Source organism: Equus asinus, chromosome 21 (genome assembly GCF_041296235.1).
Source record: "Equus asinus isolate D_3611 breed Donkey chromosome 21, EquAss-T2T_v2, whole genome shotgun sequence".
Taxonomy (NCBI): Eukaryota; Metazoa; Chordata; class Mammalia; order Perissodactyla; family Equidae; genus Equus; species Equus asinus.
In genome coordinates this window covers 85,273,563-85,297,412 of record NC_091810.1, presented here as the reverse complement: position 1 = coordinate 85,297,412, position 23,850 = coordinate 85,273,563, and the positions used below count along the sequence as shown (strand labels likewise).

The window sequence follows — 23,850 nt, the reverse complement described above, 5'->3', positions numbered from 1 at the left end:
CCATCAGTGGCAGGTGGCACCTGCAACCTGAGGCCTCAGGAAACACAACAGAACCTGAGCCCCAGCCCCCCAGTGGTGGCACCCCCAACACTGGCTCTACCAGCTGTGGAGGCTGCATACAAGAATCCGGGCCCCTGACAGCAACAGCAACACCTGTGAACCCTGTACCCCTGGCAGTGGTGCTGCCAGCATCCCCAGATAACCTAGGAGCAGCAGCACCCAAGCCCATGGTGAGCCCACAGAAAGTAAGCAGGGAAACATGAGACCCAGGCAACCCTGGAAGCAGCAGAAATGCTCACAGCATGGTGACTCCAGCCGCAACGCCTGAGATTGCAGTGACATCAAAATCTGCAAAGCATCAACAACCTCAGAGGCACAAGCAGCACAAGGAGGGCACTGACAATGCCTCTAGCAGAGGCAGTGGAGGTGGAAAATGCAGGCTCTCAAATGTAAACAGAAGCAGCGCAGAACCAAAGTAACCAAAGACTTACCCAAGTAAGAAAGGTGTTTACTACCATAAATGCACTGACAGAGGATCAATTCATCAAACACTATGAAGAACTACAGTAACACAGCAGAAGAGAAGGAGAATGACAGCTCTCCAGAAACCAAATTTGAAGTCACAGAAGAATACAATCTGACTGACAGAAAATTCAAAATAGCAGTCATAAAGAAACTCAACGAGTTACAGGAAAAACTCAGAAAGACAGTTGAATGAGCTCAGGAATAAAATTAACAGAAGGAATACTTCACCAAAGATACTGAAGTTCTAAAAAAAACAAACAGAAATTCTGGACATGAATAACACAATTAATGAGATAAAAAATAATGTAGAAAGCATTAAAAATAGAGCAGATCTTATGGAGGAGAGAATTAGTGAGCTCAAAGATAGAAATCTAGAAATGATTCAGGTGGAGGAGTAGAGAGAACTAAGATTTTTGAAAAATGAAGAAATTCTTCAAGAAATATCCAACTCAATTAAGAAAAGTCACATAAGGATTATAGGTATCCCAGAAGGAGAGGAGAGGGAGAAAGGAGCATAGAGCTTATTCAAAGAAATAATAGCTAAGAAATTCCCAAACCTGAGGAGGGAACTGGACACGCAAGTATATGAAACTAAAAGAACTCCTAATTACCTCAGTGCAAAAGACCTCTCCAAGGCGTATAAAATTAAAACTGTCAAAAGCCAATGACAAATAAAAAATATTAAGGGCAGCAAGAGAGAAGAAGAATCAGAGCAGAGTCACAAATCATACAAAGGAACCCCTAAAAAGCTTTCAGAGGATTTCTCAGTAGAAACCTTATAGGCTAAGAGAGAGTGGAATGATATATTCAAAATATTGAAAGACACAAACTTTCAGCCAAGAATACTCTGTCCAGTGAAATTATTCTTCAGATATCATGGGGAAATAAAAGCTTTCCCAGGGGCTGGCCCCATGGCCAAGTGGTTGGGTTCATGCACTCTGCTTTGGCGGCCCAGGGTTTTGCCCGTTCAAGTCCTGGGCATGGACATGACACCACTCATCAGGCCATGCTGAGGCAGTGTCCCACATGCCACAACTAAAATATATAACTAAGTACTAGGATGATTTGGGGAGAAAAAGAGAAAAAAAGCTTTCCCAGACAAACAAAAGCTGAGGGAGTTCATCACCACTAGATGTGCCTTATAAGATATTATGAAGGGAGCCCTCCAACCTGAAACAAAAAGGCAAAGGTTTACAAATCTTTGAGTGAGGAGATAAACAGACATACAAAATCAGAAAATTGCAGCTCTATATCAGAACAGGTTAAGAAACACTTAATTATAACATAAAGTATAAAGGGAAAGAAAGCATCAAAAATAACTATAACCACTTCAATTAGGTCTCACATTCACAATACAAAAATTATAATTTGTGACAACAAAAACATAGAAAGGGAAGAGGAAAGGGATGGAACCTGCATAGGCTAATGGAGATAAGAGGCTATCATAAAATGGACTGTCTCATCCATGAGATCTTTTTGACAAATCTCATGGTAATGACAAAACAAAAAATCAGAGCAGAGTCACAAATCATAAATAAAGAGAAAACTGAGAAAATCATCACAGAAAACCACCAAAGTGAAATGGCAGACAGAAATACAAGGGAAAAGAAACAATGGAAATATAGAACAACTGGAAAACAAGAGATAAAATGGCAGTATTAAGCCCTCATATATCAATAATCACTCTAAATGTAAATGGATTGAATTCTCCAATCAGAAGATACAGGGCGGCTGGATGGGTTAAAAAACTAGACCCAACAATATGCTGCCTCTGGGAAACACATCTCAGCTCTAAAGATAAACACAGGCTCAGAGTGAAGGTATGGAAGATGATACTCCAAGTAAATGGCAAGCAGAAGAAAGTGAGTGTAGCCATACTTACATCAGACAAAGCAGACTTCAAGATAAAAAAGATAAAGAGAGAAAAGATGGCCATTATATAATGATAAAAGGGACCTTCCACCAAGAAGATATAACACATTAATACATATGCACCTAACACAGGAACACCAAAGTATATAAAGCAACTATTAACAAACCTAAAGGGAGAAACTGACAGCAACACAATAATAGTAGGGGACCTTAACACCCTACTTTCACCAATGGATAGATCATCCAGACAGAAAGTCAACAAGGAAACAGTGGCTTTATATGAAACACTAGACCAAATGGACTTAACAGATATATAGAGAACATTCCATCAAAGAACATCAGAATACACATTCTTCTCAAGGGCACATGGAACATTCTCAAAGATAGACCACATGTTTGGAAACAAGGCAAGCCTCAATAAGTTTAAGAAGATTGAAATCATATCCACCATCTTTTCTGACCACAGTGCTGTGAAACTAGAAATCATCTACAAGGAAAACACTAGGAAAGTCACAAATATGTGGAGACTAAGCAATATGTTACTGAACCACTGTTGGATCAATGAAGAAATCAAAGGAGAAATAAAAAAATACCTAGAGACAAATAAAAATGAAAATACAACATACCAAAACTTATAGAATACAGCAAAAGCAGTGTTAAGAAGGAAATTTATAGCAACACAGGTCTACCTCAAGAAACAAGAAAATTTCAAATAAACAAGCTTACCCTAAAGTTAAAAGAACTAGAAACAGAAGAACAAACAAAGCTCAAAGTCAGTAGAAAGAAGGAAAAAATAAAAATTAGAGGAGAAACAGAGACTTAAAAAACTATAGAAAGGATCAATGAAACTAAGAGCTGGTTCCTTGAGAAGATAAACAAAATTGACAAACCTTTAACCAGGCTCACTAAGAAAAAAAGAGAGAAGACTCAAATAAACAAAATCAGAAATGAAAAGGAGAAATTACAATGGATACCACAGAAATACAAAGGATTATAAGAGAATATTATGAAAAGCTATACACCAATAAACTGGATAACCTAGAAGAAATGAATAAATCCTTAGAATCATACGACTTCCCAAAACTGAATCAAGAATAAATAGAGAATCTGAATAGACAAATCAGAAGCAAAGAAGTTGAAACAGTAATAAAAAACCACCCAAAAACCAAATTCCAGGATCAGATGGCTTCTCTGGTGAATCCTACCAAACACTCAAAGAAGATTTCATTCTTATCCTTCTCGAACTATTCCAAAAAATTGAAGAGGACAGGACACTTCCTAACTCATTTTACAAGGCCAACATTACCATGATACCAAAACCAGACAAAGACAACACAAACAAGGAAAATTACAGGCCAACATAGCTGATGAACACAGATGCAAAAGTCCTCAACAAAACATTAGCAAGTCAAATACAACAATACAGTGAAAGGATCAAACACCATACAGTAAAAGAATCAAATCACGTGGGATTTACTCCAGGGATGCAGGGATGGTTCAACATCTGCAAATCAATCAACATGATACACCACATTAACAAAATGAAGAATAAAAATCACACGATCATCTCAATAGATGCAGAGAAAGCATTTGACAAGATCCAACATCCAACATCCATTTATGATAAAAACTGTAAACAAAATGGGTATAGAAGGAAAGTACCTCAACATAATAAAGGCCATACATGACAAACCCACACCCAACACCATACTTAATGGTGAAAAGCTGAAAGCCATTCCTCCAAGACCAGGAACAAGACAAGGATGCCCACTCTCACCAATCCTATTCAAGACAGTACTGGAAGTTTTAGCCAGAGCAATTAGGCAAGAAAAAGAAATAAAAGAGACCCAAATTGGAAAGGAAGAAGTGAAACTCCCACTATTTGCAGATGACATGATTCCATATGTATAAAACCCTTAAAAAATCCACCAAAAAACTATTAGAAATAATCAACAACTACAGTAAAGTTGCACAATACAAAATCAACATACAAAAATCAGTTGCATTTCTATATATTAATAACAAACTAGCAGAAAGAGCAGTCAGAAATACAATCCGATCTATAACCTCAACAAGAAGAATAAAATACCTAAGAATAAATGTAACCAAGGAGGTGAAAGACCTATACACTGAAAACTATAAGACATTATTGAAAGAAATGAAAGAAGACATAAAGAAATGGAAAGATATTTCATGCTCACGGATTGGAAGAAGAAACATAGTTAAAATGTCCATATTACCTAAAGCAATCTACAGATTCAATGCAATCCCAATCAGAATCCCAATGACATTCTTCACAAAAATAAAACAAAGAATCCTAAAATTTATATGGAACAACAAAAGGCCCCAAATAGCCAAAACAATCCTGAGAAAAAAGAACAAAGCTGGAGGTATCACAGTCTCTGAATTCAAATAATACTACAAAGCTATAGTAATCAAAACAGCATGGTACTGGCACAAAAACAGACACACAGACCAATGGAACAGAATTGAGAACCCAGAAATAAAACCACACATTTATAGACAGCTAATCTTTGACAAAAAAGCCAAGAACATACAATGGAGAAACGAAAGTCTCTTCAATAAATGGTGTTAGGAAAACTGTACAGCCATGTGCAAAAGAATAAAAGTAAACCATTATCTTACACCATACACAAAAATTAACTCAAAATGGATTAAAAACTTGAATGTAAGATCTGAAACCATAAAACTCATAGAAGAAAATATAGGCAGTACGCTCTTTGACATGGGTCTTGCCAGTATCTTTTCAAATACCATGTCTACTCAAGCAAGGGAAACGAAAGGAAAAATAAACAAATGGGACTACATCAGATTAAAACACGTCTGCAAAGCAAAGGAAACCATCAGCAAAACAAAAAGACAAACTATCAACTGGGAGAAAACATTTGCAAATCACACATGTGGTATATGGTATACAATGGAATATTACTCAGCCATAAAAAAATCATGCCATTTGTGACAACATGGATGGACCTTGAGGGTATTATACTAAGCAAAATAAGTCAGACAGAGAAAGGCAAATATCATATGATTACACTTATATGTGGATGATAAACAATCAAAGACATAGATAAAGAGAACAGATTAGTAGTTACCAGAGGAAAACGGGGTGGGGGAGGGCAAAAGGGGTAAAGGGACCTACGTGTATGGTGATGGATAAAAACTAGACTATTGGTGAAGTGGGGGAGGGAGGGAGAAAGGAAGGAAGGAAGGAAAGAGACTCAAAAAGAAAAAGTTAAACCAGTTTCATTTTCAGATCCAGCCAGGGACTCTAACAGCGAGAGGGAAACTTTTCCCTACAATGACTTCTTTCACTTAGCACAATGTTTTCAAGGTATGGGAACTCTTTACAACTTCTCTGTAAATCTAAAATTATTTCAAAATGAAAAAGTTTATTAAAAAATAAAATAAGGAAAGTCAGCCATGACCTTATTTTACCTCCTTCCAAAAACAAGACGGGTATTATATAATGATAAAGTGGTCAATTCTCCAAGAAGTCACAACATTCCTTAATGTGTATGTGCCTAACAAGAGAGCATCAAAATACGTGAGGCTGAAACTGCAAGGAAAAACAGATGAATCCATTATTATATTTGGAGACTTCAACACCCCTCTATCAGAAATGGACAGATCCAGCAGGCAGAGAATCAGTAAAAAAACATAGTTGAACTCAACAGCACCATTAATCAGCTGGCTATAACTTACATCTATAGACTATTTCATCCAAAAACAGCAGAATACACATTCTTCTCAAGCTCACCTGGAACGTTCACTAAGATAGACCAGATTCTGGGCCATAAAAAACATCTCAACAAATGTGAAAGAACAGAAAACATACACTGTCTGCTCTCAAATGATGAAGGAATCAGTAACAGCAAGAGAGCTGGAAAATTCCAAAAGAACGAGATTAAACAACAAATTTCTAAATAACGTATGGGTCAAAGACAAAAATCTCAAAAAAATTTTTTTAATTTTGAACTAAATGAAAATATAACTTATCAAGATTTGTGGGATGTAGTGAAAGCAGTGCTCAGAAGGAAGTGTATAGCATTGAATGCACATGTTAGAAAAGAAGAAAGATATAAAACCAATAATCTAGGGCCAGCCCCATGACCCAGTGGTTAAGCTTGGCACATTCTGCTTCGGCGACCTGGGTTCAGTTCCCAGGTGCAGGCCTACACCACTCATTGATAGCCACGCTGTGGTAGTGACCCAAACACGAAGTAGAGGAAGACTGGCACAGATGTTAGCTCAGGGAGAATCTTCCTCAGCAAAAAAAAGAAAAAAATCAATAATCTAATCTTCCACTTCAGAAAACTAGAAAAAGAGATCACATTAAATCCAAAGTAAGTAGAAGAAAAGAAACAATAAAAATTCAAGCAGAGCTCAATGCAACTGAAAACAGGAAATCAAAAGACAAAATCAACAAATCCAAAAATTGGCTCTTTGAAAAGATCAGCAAAATTGATAAGCCTCTAACCAGGCTAAGGAAAAAGGAGAGGAGATACAAATTACTAATATCAGAAATGAAAGAAGAGACATCACATGAATTCCACTAGGAGGGGAATTCATGGAAACAAAGAGGATAATAAAAGAATATTATAAACAACTCTATGCCCACAAATTTGCTAACCTAAATGAAATGGACCAATTTCTTGAAAGACACAATCTACCAAAGCTCACACAAGAAGAAATAAACAATCTTAATAGGCCTGCATCTATTAAAGAAATCTAATCTATAATTAATAACCTACCCAAAAAGAAAACACCAGGTCCATATGGGTTCACTGGTGAGTTCTACCAAACATTTAAGAAAGAAATTATACCAATTCTCTACAGTCTCTTCTAGAAGATAGAAGCCAAGGGAACACTTCCTAACTCATTCTATGAGGCCAGCATTACCATAATACCAAAACCAGACAAAGAGATGACAAGAAAAGAAAAATGCAGACTAATATCTCTTGTGAATATAAATGCAAAAATCCTCAACAAAAAAAAATTAGCAGATAGAATCCAACAATGTAGAAAAAGATTACACATCATGACCATGTAGGATTTATATCAAGTATGCAAGACTGGTTTGGCATTTGAAGATTAATTAATGTAATCCATCACATCAATAGGCTAAAGAAGAAAAATCACAGGATCATATCAACAGAAGGAGAAAAGGCATTTGACAAAATCCAACCCCCATTCACGATTTTTAAAAAGCACATGGCGAATTAGGAATAGAAGGGAACTTTTTCAACTTAATAAAGAATACCTACAAAACCTACAGCTAACATCATACATGTGGGTAAGAAATAGAAGCTTTCCTTGCTAAGGCCAAGAACAAGGCAAGGCTGTCTCCTCTCACCACTCCAACTCAGCATTATATGGGAAGTCCTAGCTGATGCAATATGACAAGAAAAGGAAATAAGAGGTATATGGACTGGGAAAGAAGAAATACAACTGCCTATGTTCTCAGATGACATGACTGTCTATGCAGAAAATTCCAAAGAATCAACAAAAACACTCCTGGAACTAATAAGCGATTACAGCAAGTTAATTTTTAAAAAGTCAATCACTTTCCTATATATCGCAATGAACAACTGGAATTTTAAATTCAAATTTTAACTTGAAATTAAAACACACTGCCATTTTCATTAGCACCCAAAAAATGAGATACCTAGGTACAAATTTTATAAAATATGTACAAGATTTATGTGAGGAAAATTATAAATTTCTGATGAAATAAATCAAAGAAGAACTAAATAATGGAAAAATATTCCATGTTCATAGAAAGTAAAATTCAATATTATCAAGATATCTGTTCTTCCCAATTTTATCTCTAGACTCAACACAGTCTCAAGCAAAATCCCAGCAAGGTTTTTGTGAAAACAGACAAAATGATTCTAAAGTTTATACGAAGGGGCAAAAGACCCAGAACAGCCAATACAATATTGACGGAGAACAGAGTCAGAGGACTGACACTACCCTATGTAAGACTTACTATAAAGATACAGTAATCAAGACAATGTGGCACTGGCAAAAAGAATAGATAAATAGAGTAATAGAAGAGAAGAAAGATCCCAAAATAGACCCACATAGATAGAGTCAACTGATCTTTGCCAAAGGACAAAAGGTGTATAAAAGAGAAAACACAGTCTTTCCACAAATGGTGCTGTAACAACTAGACATACACATGCAAAAAGAATCTAGACACAGACCTCACACCCTTCACAAAAATTGGCTCAAAATGGATCACAGACCTAAATGTAAAATGCAAAACTGTAAAACTCTTAAGAACATAATATAGGAGAAAATCTAGATGACCTTGGGTGTGGCTATGACTTTTTAGATACAACACTAAAGGTATAATCCATGAAAGAAATAATTGATAAGTTAGACAATTAAAATTTAAAACTTCTGCTCTGTAAAAGACACTATTAAGAGAATGAGAAGACAAGTCACAGACTAGGAGAAAATATTTGCAAAAGACATATCTGATAAAGGATTGTTAGCCAAAATATACAGAGAACTCTTAAAATTCAACAATAAGAAAGTAAGTAACCTGATTTTAAAATGGGGAAAGGGCTGAGCAGACACCTCACCAAAGACGATACACAGGTGGCAAATAAGAATACAAAAAGGTGCGCCATATCATATGTCACACGGGAAATGAAAATTAAAACAGCAATAAGGTATCACCACATATCTATTAGAACGATGAAAATCTAAAACACTAACACCAAATGCTAACAAAGGAGCAACAGGAACCGGTCCTTCACTGATGGTGAGGATGCAGAGAGGCACAGCTACTTTGGAAGACAGCTTGGCAGGTTTTAACAAAGCTAAACCTGCTAAATATCTTACCATGTTATCCAGCAATTACATTCCTTGGTATTTACCCAAAGGAGTTGAAAACTTATGTCCACACCAAAACCTCCACTCAGATGTTTATAGCAGCTTTATTCATAATTGCTGAAACTTGGAAGCAACTAAGATGTCTTTCAGGAGGTGAATGGATAAATAAACTGTGGTGCATGCAGACAATGGAGTATTATTCAGCACTAAAGAATAAATGAGTTATCAAGCGATGAAAAGATCTTAAATGCCTATTACTAAGTAAAAGAAGCCAATCTGAAAAGGCTGAAAATTGTATGATTCCAACTATATGACATTTCAGAAAAGGTAAAATTATGGAGACAGTAAAAAGATCAGTGACTGTCAGGGGTTAAGGGGGAGGGAAAGATGAATAGGCAAAGCACAGGGCTGTTAGGGCAATGAAACTATTCTGTATGATAACATAATGATGGATACATGTCATTATGCATTTGTCAAAATCTATAGAACTGTAAAACACCTAGCGAACCGTAATGCACACTATGGACTTTGGGTGATGGCGATATGTCAATGCAGGTTCATCAGTTGAACAACTTGAACACTCTGGTGCAGGATGCTGATAGTTGGGGATACCATACATGTGTGGGGGTAGGGGCTTTATACAAACTCTCCTACTTTCCACTCAATTTTTCTGTAAACCTAAAACTGCTCTAAAAAATAAAATCTATAATTTAAAAATACATTCTCTCATTTCTTCTCTTAACTTCCTTAAAAGACATAAGACTGTACAATACAATAATTAAAATACTATATTATTAGATTCATAACATATATAAATATAATATAGGTGAAATTATAGAACAGAGAAGAGGAAATGGAGTTATATTAGAGCAAAGATTCTATATATTATTGGAACTAAGTTAGTATTAATCTTAAGTAGATTATGATAAATTAAGATGCATATTGTGATCCCCAGATCCCAACCACAAAAAACATAGCTCAAAATAATATGGTTTAAAAAATCAAGAGAGAAATTTAAAATGATACACAAAAAAGTATTTATTTAACTCAATAAATGAAGGAGCAACAGAGGAACAAAAAAGAGGGTAATTCAAAAACAAATATCAAAATGGCAAGTGTAAATTCAACCCTATGACTAATTACCATAAATATGAACGGTCTAAACATCCTAACCAAAAGGTAGAAGTTTTTAGACTGGATTAAGAAAGCAACCAACTATTTGTTGTCCATAAGAGACACTCTTAAGATTCAAAGAAACAAATGAGTCAAAGTGGTAAGAGATATATCATGCAAATAGTAACCATAAGAAAGCAGGAGTGGCTATATTAATGTTGGAGAAAAGTAGACTTCAAGACAAGAAGTATTATTATGAGAAAAGAGACATATTTCATAATGATAAAAAGATCAAAAAACTGGGACTACATAACAATTATAAATGTACATTCACCTAACAATAGAGTACTAAAATAAACGAGACAAAACCCAACAGAATTAAAATGACAAATAGACAATTCAACAATTACAACTGGAGGTCTTAATACTCCTCTCTCAATAACTGACAGAACAATTAGACAGAAAAATTATCAAAAACAGAGAACGCTTGAACACCACTATCAATCAACTCCATCTGACATATATGGAACTCCACCCAATGACTGCAGAATACACATTGTTTTAAAGTACCCATGGGGCCGGTCCTGTGGCCAAGTGGTTAAGTTCACGCACTCTACTCTGGTGGCCCAGGGTCTCACTGGTTGGGATCCTGGGCGCAGACATGGCACCATTTGTCAGGCCGCGCTGAGGCGGTGTCCCACATGCCACAACTAGAAGGACCCACGACTAAAATATACAACTATCTACTGGGGGTTTTGGGGAGAAAAAGCAGACAGAAAAAAAAGAAGATTGACAACAGCTGTTAGCTCAGGTACCAATCTTAAAATAAATAAATAAATAAAGTACATATGGAACATTCTCCAGGATAGACCAAATGCTAGGCCATAACACAAGTCTCGGTATGATGTAAAAAGATTCAAATCATACAAAGTATGTTCTCTAAATGCAAGAGAATTAAACTATAAGTCAACAACAAAAAGAACTCTGAAAATTTTCCAAATATTTATAAATTAAGCAACACATTTCTCAATAACACATGGGTCAAAGAAGAACCCACAAGGAAATTGGAAAATATTTTGAATTGAGTAAAAACAAAATTAAAAGGATTATAGAAAAATATCATAAACATCTTTATGCCAACAAAAGATGACAGATGAAATGGACAAATCCCTAGAAAAATACAATTTACCAAAACTGACGTCAGAAGAAATAGAATGTCTGAATAGACCTATAATAAGCTTTTAAAAATTGAATTAACAATTTAAAATTTTCCCATAAAGAAGAGTCCAGGCCCAGATAGCTTCACTAGTGGATTCTGTCAAATACTTAAAGAAGAAATAATACCAATTCTTCACAAACTTTCATAAAATAGAGGAGGATAAAACATGTCCCAACTCATTGCATGAAGCCAGTATAATCCTAATATCAAAGCCAGGTGAAGACATCATAAGAAAAGAAAATTACAGGCCAATATCTCTCCTGAACACAGATGCAAAAATCCTTAACAAAATATTAGAAAACCAAATAAAACAACAAAGAGGAATGATTTCCACACCATGAGCAAGGGGTATTTATCCAAGGAATAAAGGTTGCTTTAACATCCAAAACCAAATTAATGTAATACAGCATATTAATAAAATAAAGAATAACCATGTAATATACTCAATAGATACAGAAGAAAGCATTTGACAAAATCCAACACTCATTCATGACATAAACTCTCAATAACCTAAGACTAGATGGCAACTCTATCAACCTGAGAAAGGGCATCTAAAATAACCATGGCTATCATCATATTTAATGGTGAAAGGGGGACTGGTGCTTCCCCCTTGAGATCAGAAACAAGGCTGGGGATATAATGTACAACGTGAAAAAAAAAGAAACAAACAAAGATTTCACTATTGCTACTCCTATTCAATATTTTACTGGAAGTTCTAGCCAGTGCAAGAAGGAAAGAAAAAGAAATTAAAGACATCCAGATTGGAAGGTGAAAAGTAAAACTATCTTTATTCTCAGATAATAGGATCTTAATGTAGAAAATCCCAAAGAATCCACCAAAAAAGTTCCAGAACTAATAACAAGTTTAGCAGGGTTGCAGGACACAAGATCAATATAGAAAAATCAACTGTATTTTTATACACTACCAATAAACAATCTCAAAATCAATTAAGAAAACAATTCCATTCACAATACCATCAAAAAGAATAAAATACTTAGGAGTAAATTTAACAAAATAAGTGTAAGGCTTATACACTGACAACAACAAAACATTGATGAGAGAAATTAAAGAAGATATAAATAAATGGAGAGACGTTTATGATGCACGATTGAAATCATGTTCATGATTGAAAGAATCAATATTGTCAAGATAGCAATTCTACCCAAACTGATCTATACAGTATGTCAGCATAATCCCTATGAAAACCCAGCAGGCATTTATTATAAACTGACAAACTGATCCTAAAATTCATATGGAAATGCAAAGGATGTGGAATTGCCATAACTATTTTTTGTTTTGTTTTGTTTTATTTTTTGGAGGAAGATTAGCCCTCAGCTAACTACTGCCAGTCCTCCTCTTTTTGCTGAGGAAGCCTGGCTCTGAGCTAACATCCGTGCCCATCTTCCTCTAGTTTATACGTGGGACGCCTACCACAGCATAGCTGCCAAGCAGTGCCATGTCCGCACCCGGGATCCGAACCAGCGAACCCCGGGCCGCCGAGAAGCGGAACGTGCGAACTTAACCGCTGCGCCACTGGGCCGGCCCCTGCCATAACTATTTTTAAAAAGAACAGAGTTGAAGGACTACATTACTCAATTTCAAATCTTATTCAAAAGATACAGTAATCAAGACAGTGTCGTACTGGCACAAGAATAGTCATACAACAGATTGACAGAACTGAATTTTGAGTCCAGAACAAATCTTTACATTTATGGTCATTTGTTTTTGACAAAAGTAGCAAGACCATTCAATGTAAAAAGGACAGTCTTTTTAACAATTGAATATGCAGATTCAAAAAATAAACTTAAACTGTTACTTTACACCACATGCAAAAATTAACGCAAAATGGGTCACAGATCTAGATGTAAAAGCTAAAACTAATAATTTCTCAAAAAAATAGGAGAAAATCTTCATGAACTTGGTTGGACAGAGTTCTTAGATACAACACCAAAAGCACAATCCACTTTTAAAAATTGATATTTTTAACTTCATCAAAATTTAAAAGATATGCACTTCAAAAGTCATCAATAAGAATTTTTTTTAGGGACCAGCCCGGTGGCATAGTGGTTAAGTTCACAAGCTCTGCTTCAGCAGCCTGGGGTTTGCAGGTTCAGATCCTGGGCACAGACCTACACACCTGCTTGTCAAGCCATGCTGTGGCAGCACCCCACATACAAAATAAAGGAAGCCTGGCACAGACCAAAATAAAAGAATTTTTTAGATACACCCAAAACTAATGCAATGTTATATGTTGATTATATCTCAGTAAAACAAAGGCAGGGGGGAAATAATCCATAGACTTGGAGAAAATATCTGTTAAAGGACTTGTATCCAGAATATATAAAGAACTCTTACTGCTCAATTATAAGGCAAACAACCCAATTTGAAAATGGACAAAAGATTTGAATAGATATTTAACCATAGAAGACGTACACTAAGCTAATAAGCTCATGAGAAGATGTTCAATATCATTAGCCATTAGAGAAATACAAGTTAAAACCACAATGACATACTACAACACACCCACTAGAATGGCTATAATCAAAAGAGACAGACGATACCAAGTGTTGGTGAGAATGTGGAGAGACTAGAACCCTCATGTATTGCTGGTGGGAGTGTAGAATGGCACAGCCACTTTGGAAAATCATTTGGCAGGATTTTTTTAAGTGAAACACAAAGTTGCCATTTGACCCAACAATTGCACTCCTTGGAATCTATCCAAGAGAATGAAAACATATGTCCACACAAAGTCCTGTATATGAATGCTCATAGCAGCATTACTCACAGTAGCCAAAAATTGGAAAGAATCCAAATGTCCAAGAACTGGTGAATGGATAAACAAAATGCGGTATATCCATACAATAGATGCTGCTCAGCAAGTAAGATGAATGAGATACTGATACAGCATGGATAATAACTTCTACAACAGGAATAAACCCCAAAGCAGCACACCAACCGAAAGAAGCCAGACAGGAAAGACACAAATTCTATGATTCATTTATATGAAATATCTAGTAAAAAGGCAAATTTATAGAGACAGATAGAGGCAATCAGCAATTGTCTAGGGGTTTGAGCAAGGATTAAACAAAAACAAGCATGAAGGAACTTTTTGAAGTGATAAAAATGTTCTAAAACTGGATTGTGGTGGTGGTTGCCCAACTCCATAAATGTACTAGTAATCATTAAATTGAAAAAATAAACAGCATCTGTAAGGGACAAATGGTTATGATGTGCCTCCAGAGAAAGACACAAGATCACTTATTAGTATTGAAACCAAAATGCATATTAATCTTATCATGAGGAAACATCAAAGAATCTCAAATTAAGGAACTAAGAAATAACGACCTATAACTCTCAAAAATATACTGGCTTGAAAAATAACGAAAGGCTAAGGAACTGTTCCAAATAAAAGGTGACTAAAGAGATATGACACTTGAAAGCAATCCATGATCCTAACCTGCATCTTACAGGCAAAAAAAAAAAAAAAAAGGTATATGTATAGAAAGAGAGAGAGAAAGAGATTATAAATGACATTATTGGTACAATTGACAAAATTGGAAAATGGACTGTGGACTAGGTATGGCATCAATGTTAAATTTTTCTGAATTTGAGAACACTGCTAAAGATGTGTAAGAGAATATTCTTGTTAAGAAATATACACTGAAATTTTATGAGGTAAAGAGGACTAATATATACAACTTACTCTCAAATGATTCAAGAAAAAATATATATTCCTTGAATATATATTACTCTCAGAAAATGGTCTTTCTGAGAGACAGAGACAGAATGATAAAGCAAATGTGGCAAAATGTTAACAGTTGATAAAGGAGAAACAGGAGTTCTTTGTATTGTTTTTGCAATATTTCTGTAAATTTGGAAATATTTCAAAATAAGGCATTAAAAGATCAATAAAACAGAAAGAGATTGATACTTCTTTATCATGACATTTATTTCTGAGCAATAGCTAGTATCATGCTTAATGGGCAAACACTAGCAGCATTCCCACCGAAGCCTAGAACAAGGAAAAGATGCCACTTTCCCACTAGTATTTAACAGCGTACTGGAGGTGCTGGCCAACAAAATTAGAGGGGAGAAATAAATTAGAAGAAATGTATAAAACTTCAAAAGGAGGAAAAATGATACCATTTGCAGACCATATGATTGTAAACCTAGAAAATAACTGAAAAAAAAAAAGAGAGGCCAGCCCCACTCAGCTGCAATCCTGAGACAGCTGACAACAGCCTTGCAGACCAGAGGCCTACAACAATTGTAAGCCCCTGAGACTAGCAACCAGCCATGCTGGGGGCCTACTCACTTAACAGAAAAATTGCAATAGGAATGCGCTATTAGACCTTGCAGCCAACTGTACTGGGGCTCCCCATGCCCAATAGTCACTGAAGGAACCACAGCAGCCACACACAGCTAAGCATTACAACCAGCCAGCCAGGGGCACAGCCTAGCCTTCCCAGGCACCTGCAGCAACAGCAACCCTGCTACAACAGAAAGACAAACACGGCCCACACAGGGGACACTCCTGGAACATTTGGAACTGGTAACAAGAGGGAAGCACACTGCTGGGCCTCATAAGCCATCTCTTACATAAGCCCACCTCTCCAAGATTGGGAGATGTAGCTGACCTACCTAGTACATAGATATAAGCACAGAGAAGGAGGCAAAATGAGGAGACAAAGGAATACATTCCAAGTAAAGGAACAGGACAAAACCTCAGAAAAAGAACTAACTGAAACAGAGATAAACAATCTACCTAACAGAGAGTACAAACGAATAGTCATAAGGAAGCTCAGTGATCTTGGGAGAAGAATGGATGAACTCAGTGAGAACTTCAACAAAGAATTGGAAAATAGAAAAAAGAACCAATCAGAAATGAAGAATACAACACTGGAAATGAAAAATTCACTAGAGGATCTCAATAGTAGAGCAGATGATACAGAAAAATGGATCAGCAAGCTGGATGAAAAATCAGAGGAAATCACCCAAGCTGAACAGATAAAAGAAAAAAAGAACTAAAAAGAACAAGGACTGGGGTCGGCCCGGTGGCGCAACAGTTAAGTTCGCACGTTTAACTTCTCGGTGGCCCAGGGTTCACTGGTTCAGATCCCGGGTGCAGACATGGTACCACTTGGCATGCCATGCTGCAGTAGGCGTCCCATGTATAAAGTAGAGGAAGATGGGCATGGATGTTAGCTCAGGGCCAGTCTTCCTCAGCAAAAAGAGGAGGATTGGCAGTAGTTAGCTCAGGGCTAATCTTCCTCAAAAAAAAAAAAAGAACGACGACTGTCTAAGGGACCTCTGGGACAACATCAAGTGCACTAACATCCATATTGTAGGTGTCCCAGAAGGAGAAGAGAGAGACAAAGGGACAGAGAATCTATTTTAACAAATAATAACTGAAAATTTTCTTAACCTAAGGAAAGAAACAGACATCCAGGTAAAGGAAGCACAGACAGCACCAAACAAGATAAACCCAAAGAGGCCCACACCAAGATACATTATAATTAAAATGTCAAGAATTAAAGATAAAGAGAGAATCCTAAAAGCTACAAGAGAAAGGGAACAAGTTACACACAAAGGAAACCCCATAAGGCTATCAGCTTTCTCCTCAGCAGAAACCTTATAGGCTAAAAGGGAGTGGTACGATATATTTAAAGTGCTGAAAGGAAAAAATCTACAGCCAAAAATACTCTACCTGGCAAGGTTATCATTCAGAATGGGAGACAGAAAGAATTTCCCAAACAAGCAAAAACTGAAGGAGTTTATCACCAAGAAACAAGTTTTACAAGAAATGCTAAAGGGATTTACTTAAGCGGAAAAGAGAAAAACACAAATAGACGTAAGAAAATTATCCCAAAAAAACCCCAATAAAATCACTGGTAAAGGCAAATATACCGGAAAGGTAGCAGATCAACCACCTATAAAGCTAATATGAAGGTCAAAAGACAAAAGTACTAAAATTGTCTATTTCCATGATAAGAGCGTAATGAATACACACACAAAAAAAAAGAGGTTAGATATGATATCAAAAACATAAAATATGGGAGGAGGGGCGTAAAACAGTAGAGCTTTTAGCAAGAGGTCAAACTAAAGAGACCATCAACTTAATATAGATTGCTATATACATAGCTTATTATGTATGAACCTCATGGTAATCATAAGCCAGAAACCTATAATAAATACCAAAAAAATTAAGAGAAAGGAAGCCAAACGTAGTACTAAAGAAAGCCATCAATCCACAAAGGAAGAGAGGGAGAGAAGAAAGGAACAGAGAAGAACTACAAAAACACCCATTAAAAAAGTAAGAGAAAATGTCAATAAGTACATTCTTATCGATAGGTACTTGAAATGTCAATGGAATAAATGCTCCAATCAAAAGACACAGAGTAGCTGATTGGATAAAAAAAACAAGACCCATATATATGCTGCATACAAGAGACACATTTCAGACTTAAAGACACTCACAATCTGAAAGTGAAGGGATGAAAAAAGATACTCCATGCAAATGGCAATGAAAAGAAAGCCAGGGTAGCAATACTTACATAAGACAAAATACACTTTAAAACAAAAACTGTAACAAGAGACAAAGGCACCACATCATGATAAAGGGAACAATCCAACAAGAGGATATAACATTTGTAAATATCTATGCATCCAACATAGGACACCTAAACATATAAAGCAACTATTAACAGACATAAAAGGAGAAATAGACAGCAACACACTAATAGTAGGGGACTTGAACACTCCACTTACACACTCCACTTACACTACAGCTTTAACTACACTGTTTAGATTTCTTTTATTAAATTATATTATTGAGGTCATATTGGCTTATAACATTGTGTACGTTTCAGGTATACATTATATTTCAGTTTCTGTGTAGACTGCATCATGTTCACCACCAGCACTCTAGTTGCCATCCGTCACCATACACATGTGCCTCTTTACCCCTTTCACTTTCCTCAACCCCTGCCCCTATGGTAACCACCAATCTGTTCTCTTTGTCCATGTGTTTATCTTCCACATATAAGTGAAATCACATGATAATTGTATTCCATTATATATCTATATACCACATCTTCTTTATCCATTCATCCGTTATGGGCACTTGGGTTGCTTCCACATCTTGGCTACTGTGAAAAATGCTGAGGTGAACATAGGGGTACATATATCTTTTTGAATTATTGACTTCATGTCCTTTGGATAAATACTCAGTAACGATGTTTAGATTTTTTTGAAAATGTATTCAGATATTATTACTTATGTGAATAAAAATAAACAGGAATTTTTTTTTGGAAGACCTCCCTAATCTCTACTTTCTGTCGCACACAGCTAAGAAATTGCATTAACAAAGCACTTCAGCTACCACGGTGGCTTAAAAGTCATCCCTCCTCCGGCCCGCCATGATCCTGGCCCTAATTCCTTCTGGGATTTGCGTGGTCCTGTTTGCCCAGAGATCTCAAGAGCACGGGGGGAAATGCCCTGCTGAATGCAATTGCTTCCACTCGTCTGATCTCCTTGTAGGGGGGGGTCATCTTTCAGCTCCATTCAAAGAAAGCACAGTTTGAGAAGTTTGGCGGTATTATTACTTGTGTGAATAAAAATAAATAGGAGTTTCTTAAAGCCAATTATGAAGAATAACAGAAAGGCCCGCATGAGAGCTAATGCCAAGAGCACTGTCGGGCCTAAAGCCCTGGGCCAGGGCCTCAGGGTCCCAAATGAACCAACAAAGGATTCACAGTGCCCAGACGGTCACTGCTAAAGAAACTCTCGAGTCCCACTCAGCAATGTCCACTTCGTGCCTAGCTTCTCGTACGCACGTTCCCTCGGCTTTCTTTTCCCAATTGGACCTGTCTGTGTCACCGTGTACCCTGCCGGTAAGCTGAAGATATATTTGCTAATCCCGCCCCCACAGTGGTTCGAGGAATTCATGCTGATTGGTTAGGCAGTGTTGATTGACACCACGGAAGCCCAATGAGTGGTCCTGGATAATCCACACGGATAGTCATTGGTCACTGGGAGGAAAGTGAAGTCAGGCAGGAGGAAAGATGGCTGATCTGGTGCTCAGCAAGCCATTCCTGAGCCGTATAGATATTATCCCATGAAAACACCTGGAAGAGTACTTTCTAACAGATCAGCCGCCTTCTTAGTGATGACCATGACGATGATGGTGGTATTCTTTACCATTCATTGAACACTGGCTACATTCCCGGCACTGTTCAAGATGCTGGGAGCGTGACTGATACCGTTAAGTGGGAGAGACAGATTATAAACATAATAAACAGTAAATAGCTACTATTTACTAAGGACTTAACTATGTTCCGAGAACATTTTACATACATTATTTCACAACTGCCCTGCACAGGAGATGGCATTCTCCCCATTTTACATGTAAGGAAACTGAGGCTTAGAGAAGGTGATTGCCCACGATCACCCAATTAGAAGATGAAATCAGTGCGTCTACTCCAGGACCCCCGCTAGCTGCTTCTGACTCGGGGCAGGACCAACATTCCCTTGGAAGGCGAGGCCACAGTGAGGATTCACAAGGCCCAGGACAATGATGAGCTCGCCGGTGAAACTGCTGAGGTCAGGTGAGCACGAGGTGGCACCAGCCAAGGACAGGCTCCACAGCGTTCTGAGCCCCACTCCTGGCCAGGCCAGGAACCCCGAGCCCCTCCCTCTATCCTGCCCGGCTCTGGGCTCATCCATCTGTCCCTTACAGCATGGCACGTCCACCCTCACTCCCCTGAATGGCGTCCCCATTATTCCTCGAGCATGGAATGCTCAAGGGTCGCAGACAATTCCTGAGGGCCAAAGCAGCCACATCCTGCAAGTTGCTCCATCAGCACCGCTCTCTACCCAGATACCAGGAGCACAGCAGCTGCTCCCACCACCTGAAAGCCAGGGCGTATGTGCCAGCGGCGTCCACGTCCGCCCCACTGGGCCCGCAGGTTCCGGGGAGGACCCCCAACGCGGCAACCAGAGCCCGCCCCTGGGTGGCGCCACCTTGGGAAATTCCCGCCGCGCAGCGGGGAACGCCGGAAATCCAGCCGTTAGACGCGGGCCAGTTGTGCAGGGAAAAACCCTGAACGCAGGCCAGGAAGCTTATGTTCCCTTCGTAACTTTGTCACTGACAAGCAGGACCCTGACTGCGAACATAAATCGCCCCCCTACCTGAACCCCTCAACTGCAAAATGAAAACAAGTTCTGAGACCTTAATCTTTAGCGTAAAACAGAAAATTTTTTTAAGTACTTAACAGCGAATTCCCACGCTTTAGGAATTCTCACTCTGTGGCTCCGGCATAAGCAAAGAATGTAAAATTTCCACAAATGCGCCAGGGAATGCCAACAGCGCCAAGTCACAGACCACTAGTTTAAATGTCCATCAAGACAGGCCTGACAAATTTAAAGGCCGTATATAGGAACGCTATGCAGTCCTTAAAATGAGAGCATATAGGGGTGAGCCCGTGGCCGAGTGGTTAAAGTTCCACAGGCTCCACTTTGCTGGCCCTGGTTAGCCGGTTTGGATCCCCAGCGGGGACCTACTCCATTCATCAGCCATGCTGTGGTGGCGTCCCACATACCAAAAATAGAGGAAGACTGGCACAGATGTTAGCTCAGGGCAAACATTCCTTACAAAAACAAAAAAAAGGGAGAGTATATAGACTGCCATTTTGTAAAAAGGGACAACGTGAGCAATCACGTGGATAAGGGACAGGATTTCATCATCCTCTGTAGCCATTCAAAAGTACTACCTGCTCCAAAATCAGTGTTGAGTATTTTCTCCTATTAACACTAGATCAGCAGTTAAGCCACACCTTCCCTTTGGCGGCCACAATACACTGCACTGATACACCTTTAAATTGACACTCAGATCCAGGGCTGCATCATAAGCGGAGCTTGACGGGTCAGACCCGGCTGTGCTAGCTGCAGGACATCTTGATCATCTGTAAGCTAGGCTAAAAGTAGATACGCTTTGCGTTGTAGTTTAGGTCAAATCAGATAACGTGAACTCTTACTTCAGTGGATAGTAGTATAATATTTACTGTAGTACTACACTGTTATATATACATAGTATAGTAATAAATTCACCATGCAGGGGCTGCTATTATCACACTCAAACTGAACACCGCTGAAAGGATGCGACAGTCATTTACAACTTAGGGGAACAGAGGTACAACAGCATCATTCAAAAACTCACCTCACTATTGGACCAAAAGAAGAGTGGAGGTCACTTCCGGGGCAGGGCCTAAGAGGAGGGGGGGCTTACATCTCGGTGTCCTTGTGCAGCGTTCCACTGGTGGACTGGAAAGGCAATCAGTTTTCCAATTAAGGTCTTCTGCATTTGAGATCTACACAAGGAAGGCCCAGAACTTGACCCTGGAAGCCCAGTGGCACGGTTGTTCTGCCCCCTAGAGGCCTGTAAAAGTATTTCCCGACAGCCACATACCAGCTACAGCCGCCGCTATTGGGCTGCACAGATACCGCGATCTCCACAGGTGGAGCCTCGCAGGGGGCGGGGCTTAGCGTGACATTTTGCGACTTTGCTTAGGCAGGCGTCACTTGCAACACCACTGGCCGTCCGGGGCGCAAACCGGCCGGGGTGAGGAGCAGGAGATTCGAACGCGCGACGCCCAGCGCTGCACCGGCGCGGCTCCCCGAGAAGCCAGGACCGCGGCCTCCCCGGGGCGCCCCACGAGCTCCCACGACTCGCCCGCGTCGCGCCGGCCTGCGCCCCGCCCGCCCGCAGCCCGCCTCTGCTGGCGACCAGACCTGTCACCGCGTGCAGGACACGGCCCCCCATGCCCTCCGCCAGGCCCCGGGAGCAAAGCGCGCAGCGCGTCGACGTGATGGGCAGCCGGCTCCGCAGCCCCAGCGCCTACCCTGCGCCCTGGTGGGGACCGCAGCCCGGAGGACCCGGCCCCGCCAAGCGCCGCCGGTGGGAGGAGCCCGCGGGCCCCGAGGCCCAGCCGGCGCCCAGCCTCCAAGACCTGGCGGGGCCCCCGGCCGCGGCCGCGCTCACCTCCGTCGTGGTCCTGGCCGCAGGCTGCGCCCTGCAGCTGCCCCTGGACCACGTCGACCTGCTGCTGGAGCCCGAGCCAACGTCGGTCCTGCAAGTGTCTCTCGGAGATCACACCCTCGTGCTGGTGCCCCAGGCCCTCCTGGACGCCGACGACCAACGCTCCGGAGGCCAGGCCAACTCGCCCTTCGGCCTGGAACCGGCCGCTTTCCCGGGCGCTCCCGGGGACGACGCCGCCGTCGAGCAGGAATTCTTCTGCGCATCTGTCCCGGAGGTCGCCGCCCAAGTCGAGGCCTACGACGAGGACGCCGACCCTGAGTTCCCGCCGTCTTGGGCGGCCCCTGCAGCCCGCTCAGTCGCTGGGCTCCGCCCCTCGGCTGGAAGGGAGTCCGGCCCCTCCCCGCACGGCCGCGTCCCAGAGCCCTCGCCCTGGGCCCCCACCCCTAGTCCAGAGAGACGCTCTCCTGGCCCCTACTACCGCCTGGACTTCCACCTTCTGGAGCCCTTTCCCACCTCGCCCCTCCAACCTCTGCCTCCCTCTCCGAGTCCAGGTCCCCACGCGCGCGCCCCGCGCCCTATTGGTCCTCCGCGCAAGGCCCGGAGACGCCTCTTCGAGGAATGAACCGCCTCCCACAGTCCCTCGGCACCGGGCTGGGGATCATGAGAAGGTCTTCTGATAACAGCTGTGTGTCCATTGCACAACCTACAGGAATCACCAAGCGTGTATAACAGACAGATGCTTTTTTGATGCAGGCTGCATCGGAGAATTTTAGATCAGTGGAGAACTAGAACATCTAGAAGGAAGATGACCAGGGCGAAGAAATGCTACTTGAAATGTAGTGTACTTTGCGACGACGTCCAGATGGCCGCTTAGGTTGTTCTCTCTGGAGAAGTCACCTTGAGGAGCTCCATTCCTCCCAGTTTAGCTTGGAACCTCGGCTCCAGCACTTTTCTCTAAAAATCCATCCTTTCCCCAACACCCTACCACTGCACCCCTTTTCTCCCAAATTAGAGTAATTACTGAATTTTTTAGGTTTAATGGGTCTGGGCCCTAGTGCCCGTGCTAGGTTATGACAACCTTCTCACCGGTTTGACCTGTTCTTTATGTGGCTAGCCCCTTTTGGGGAATCTAACAAATGCTTGTATGTGGACAAACGTTTGTTGGATACAAAACAAACGCGGATGGGGAACAATGATCACGAGCCCTCCTCTTTTGTAA

The 23,850-nt window shown here is 40.0% G+C and overlaps 1 protein-coding gene across 1 annotated transcript; it reads left to right on the top strand.

Moving 5' to 3' along the window:
• Nucleotides 1-22,461: 22,461 nt before the first annotated feature.
• Nucleotides 22,462-23,253, top strand: LOC123279401 (proline-rich protein 23A-like). The gene has a single exon (XM_070493413.1). The coding sequence runs from the start codon at nucleotides 22,462-22,464 to the stop codon at nucleotides 23,251-23,253; it is 792 nt and encodes a 263-aa protein (XP_070349514.1).
• The last annotated feature ends 597 nt before the right edge of the window (nucleotides 23,254-23,850 follow it).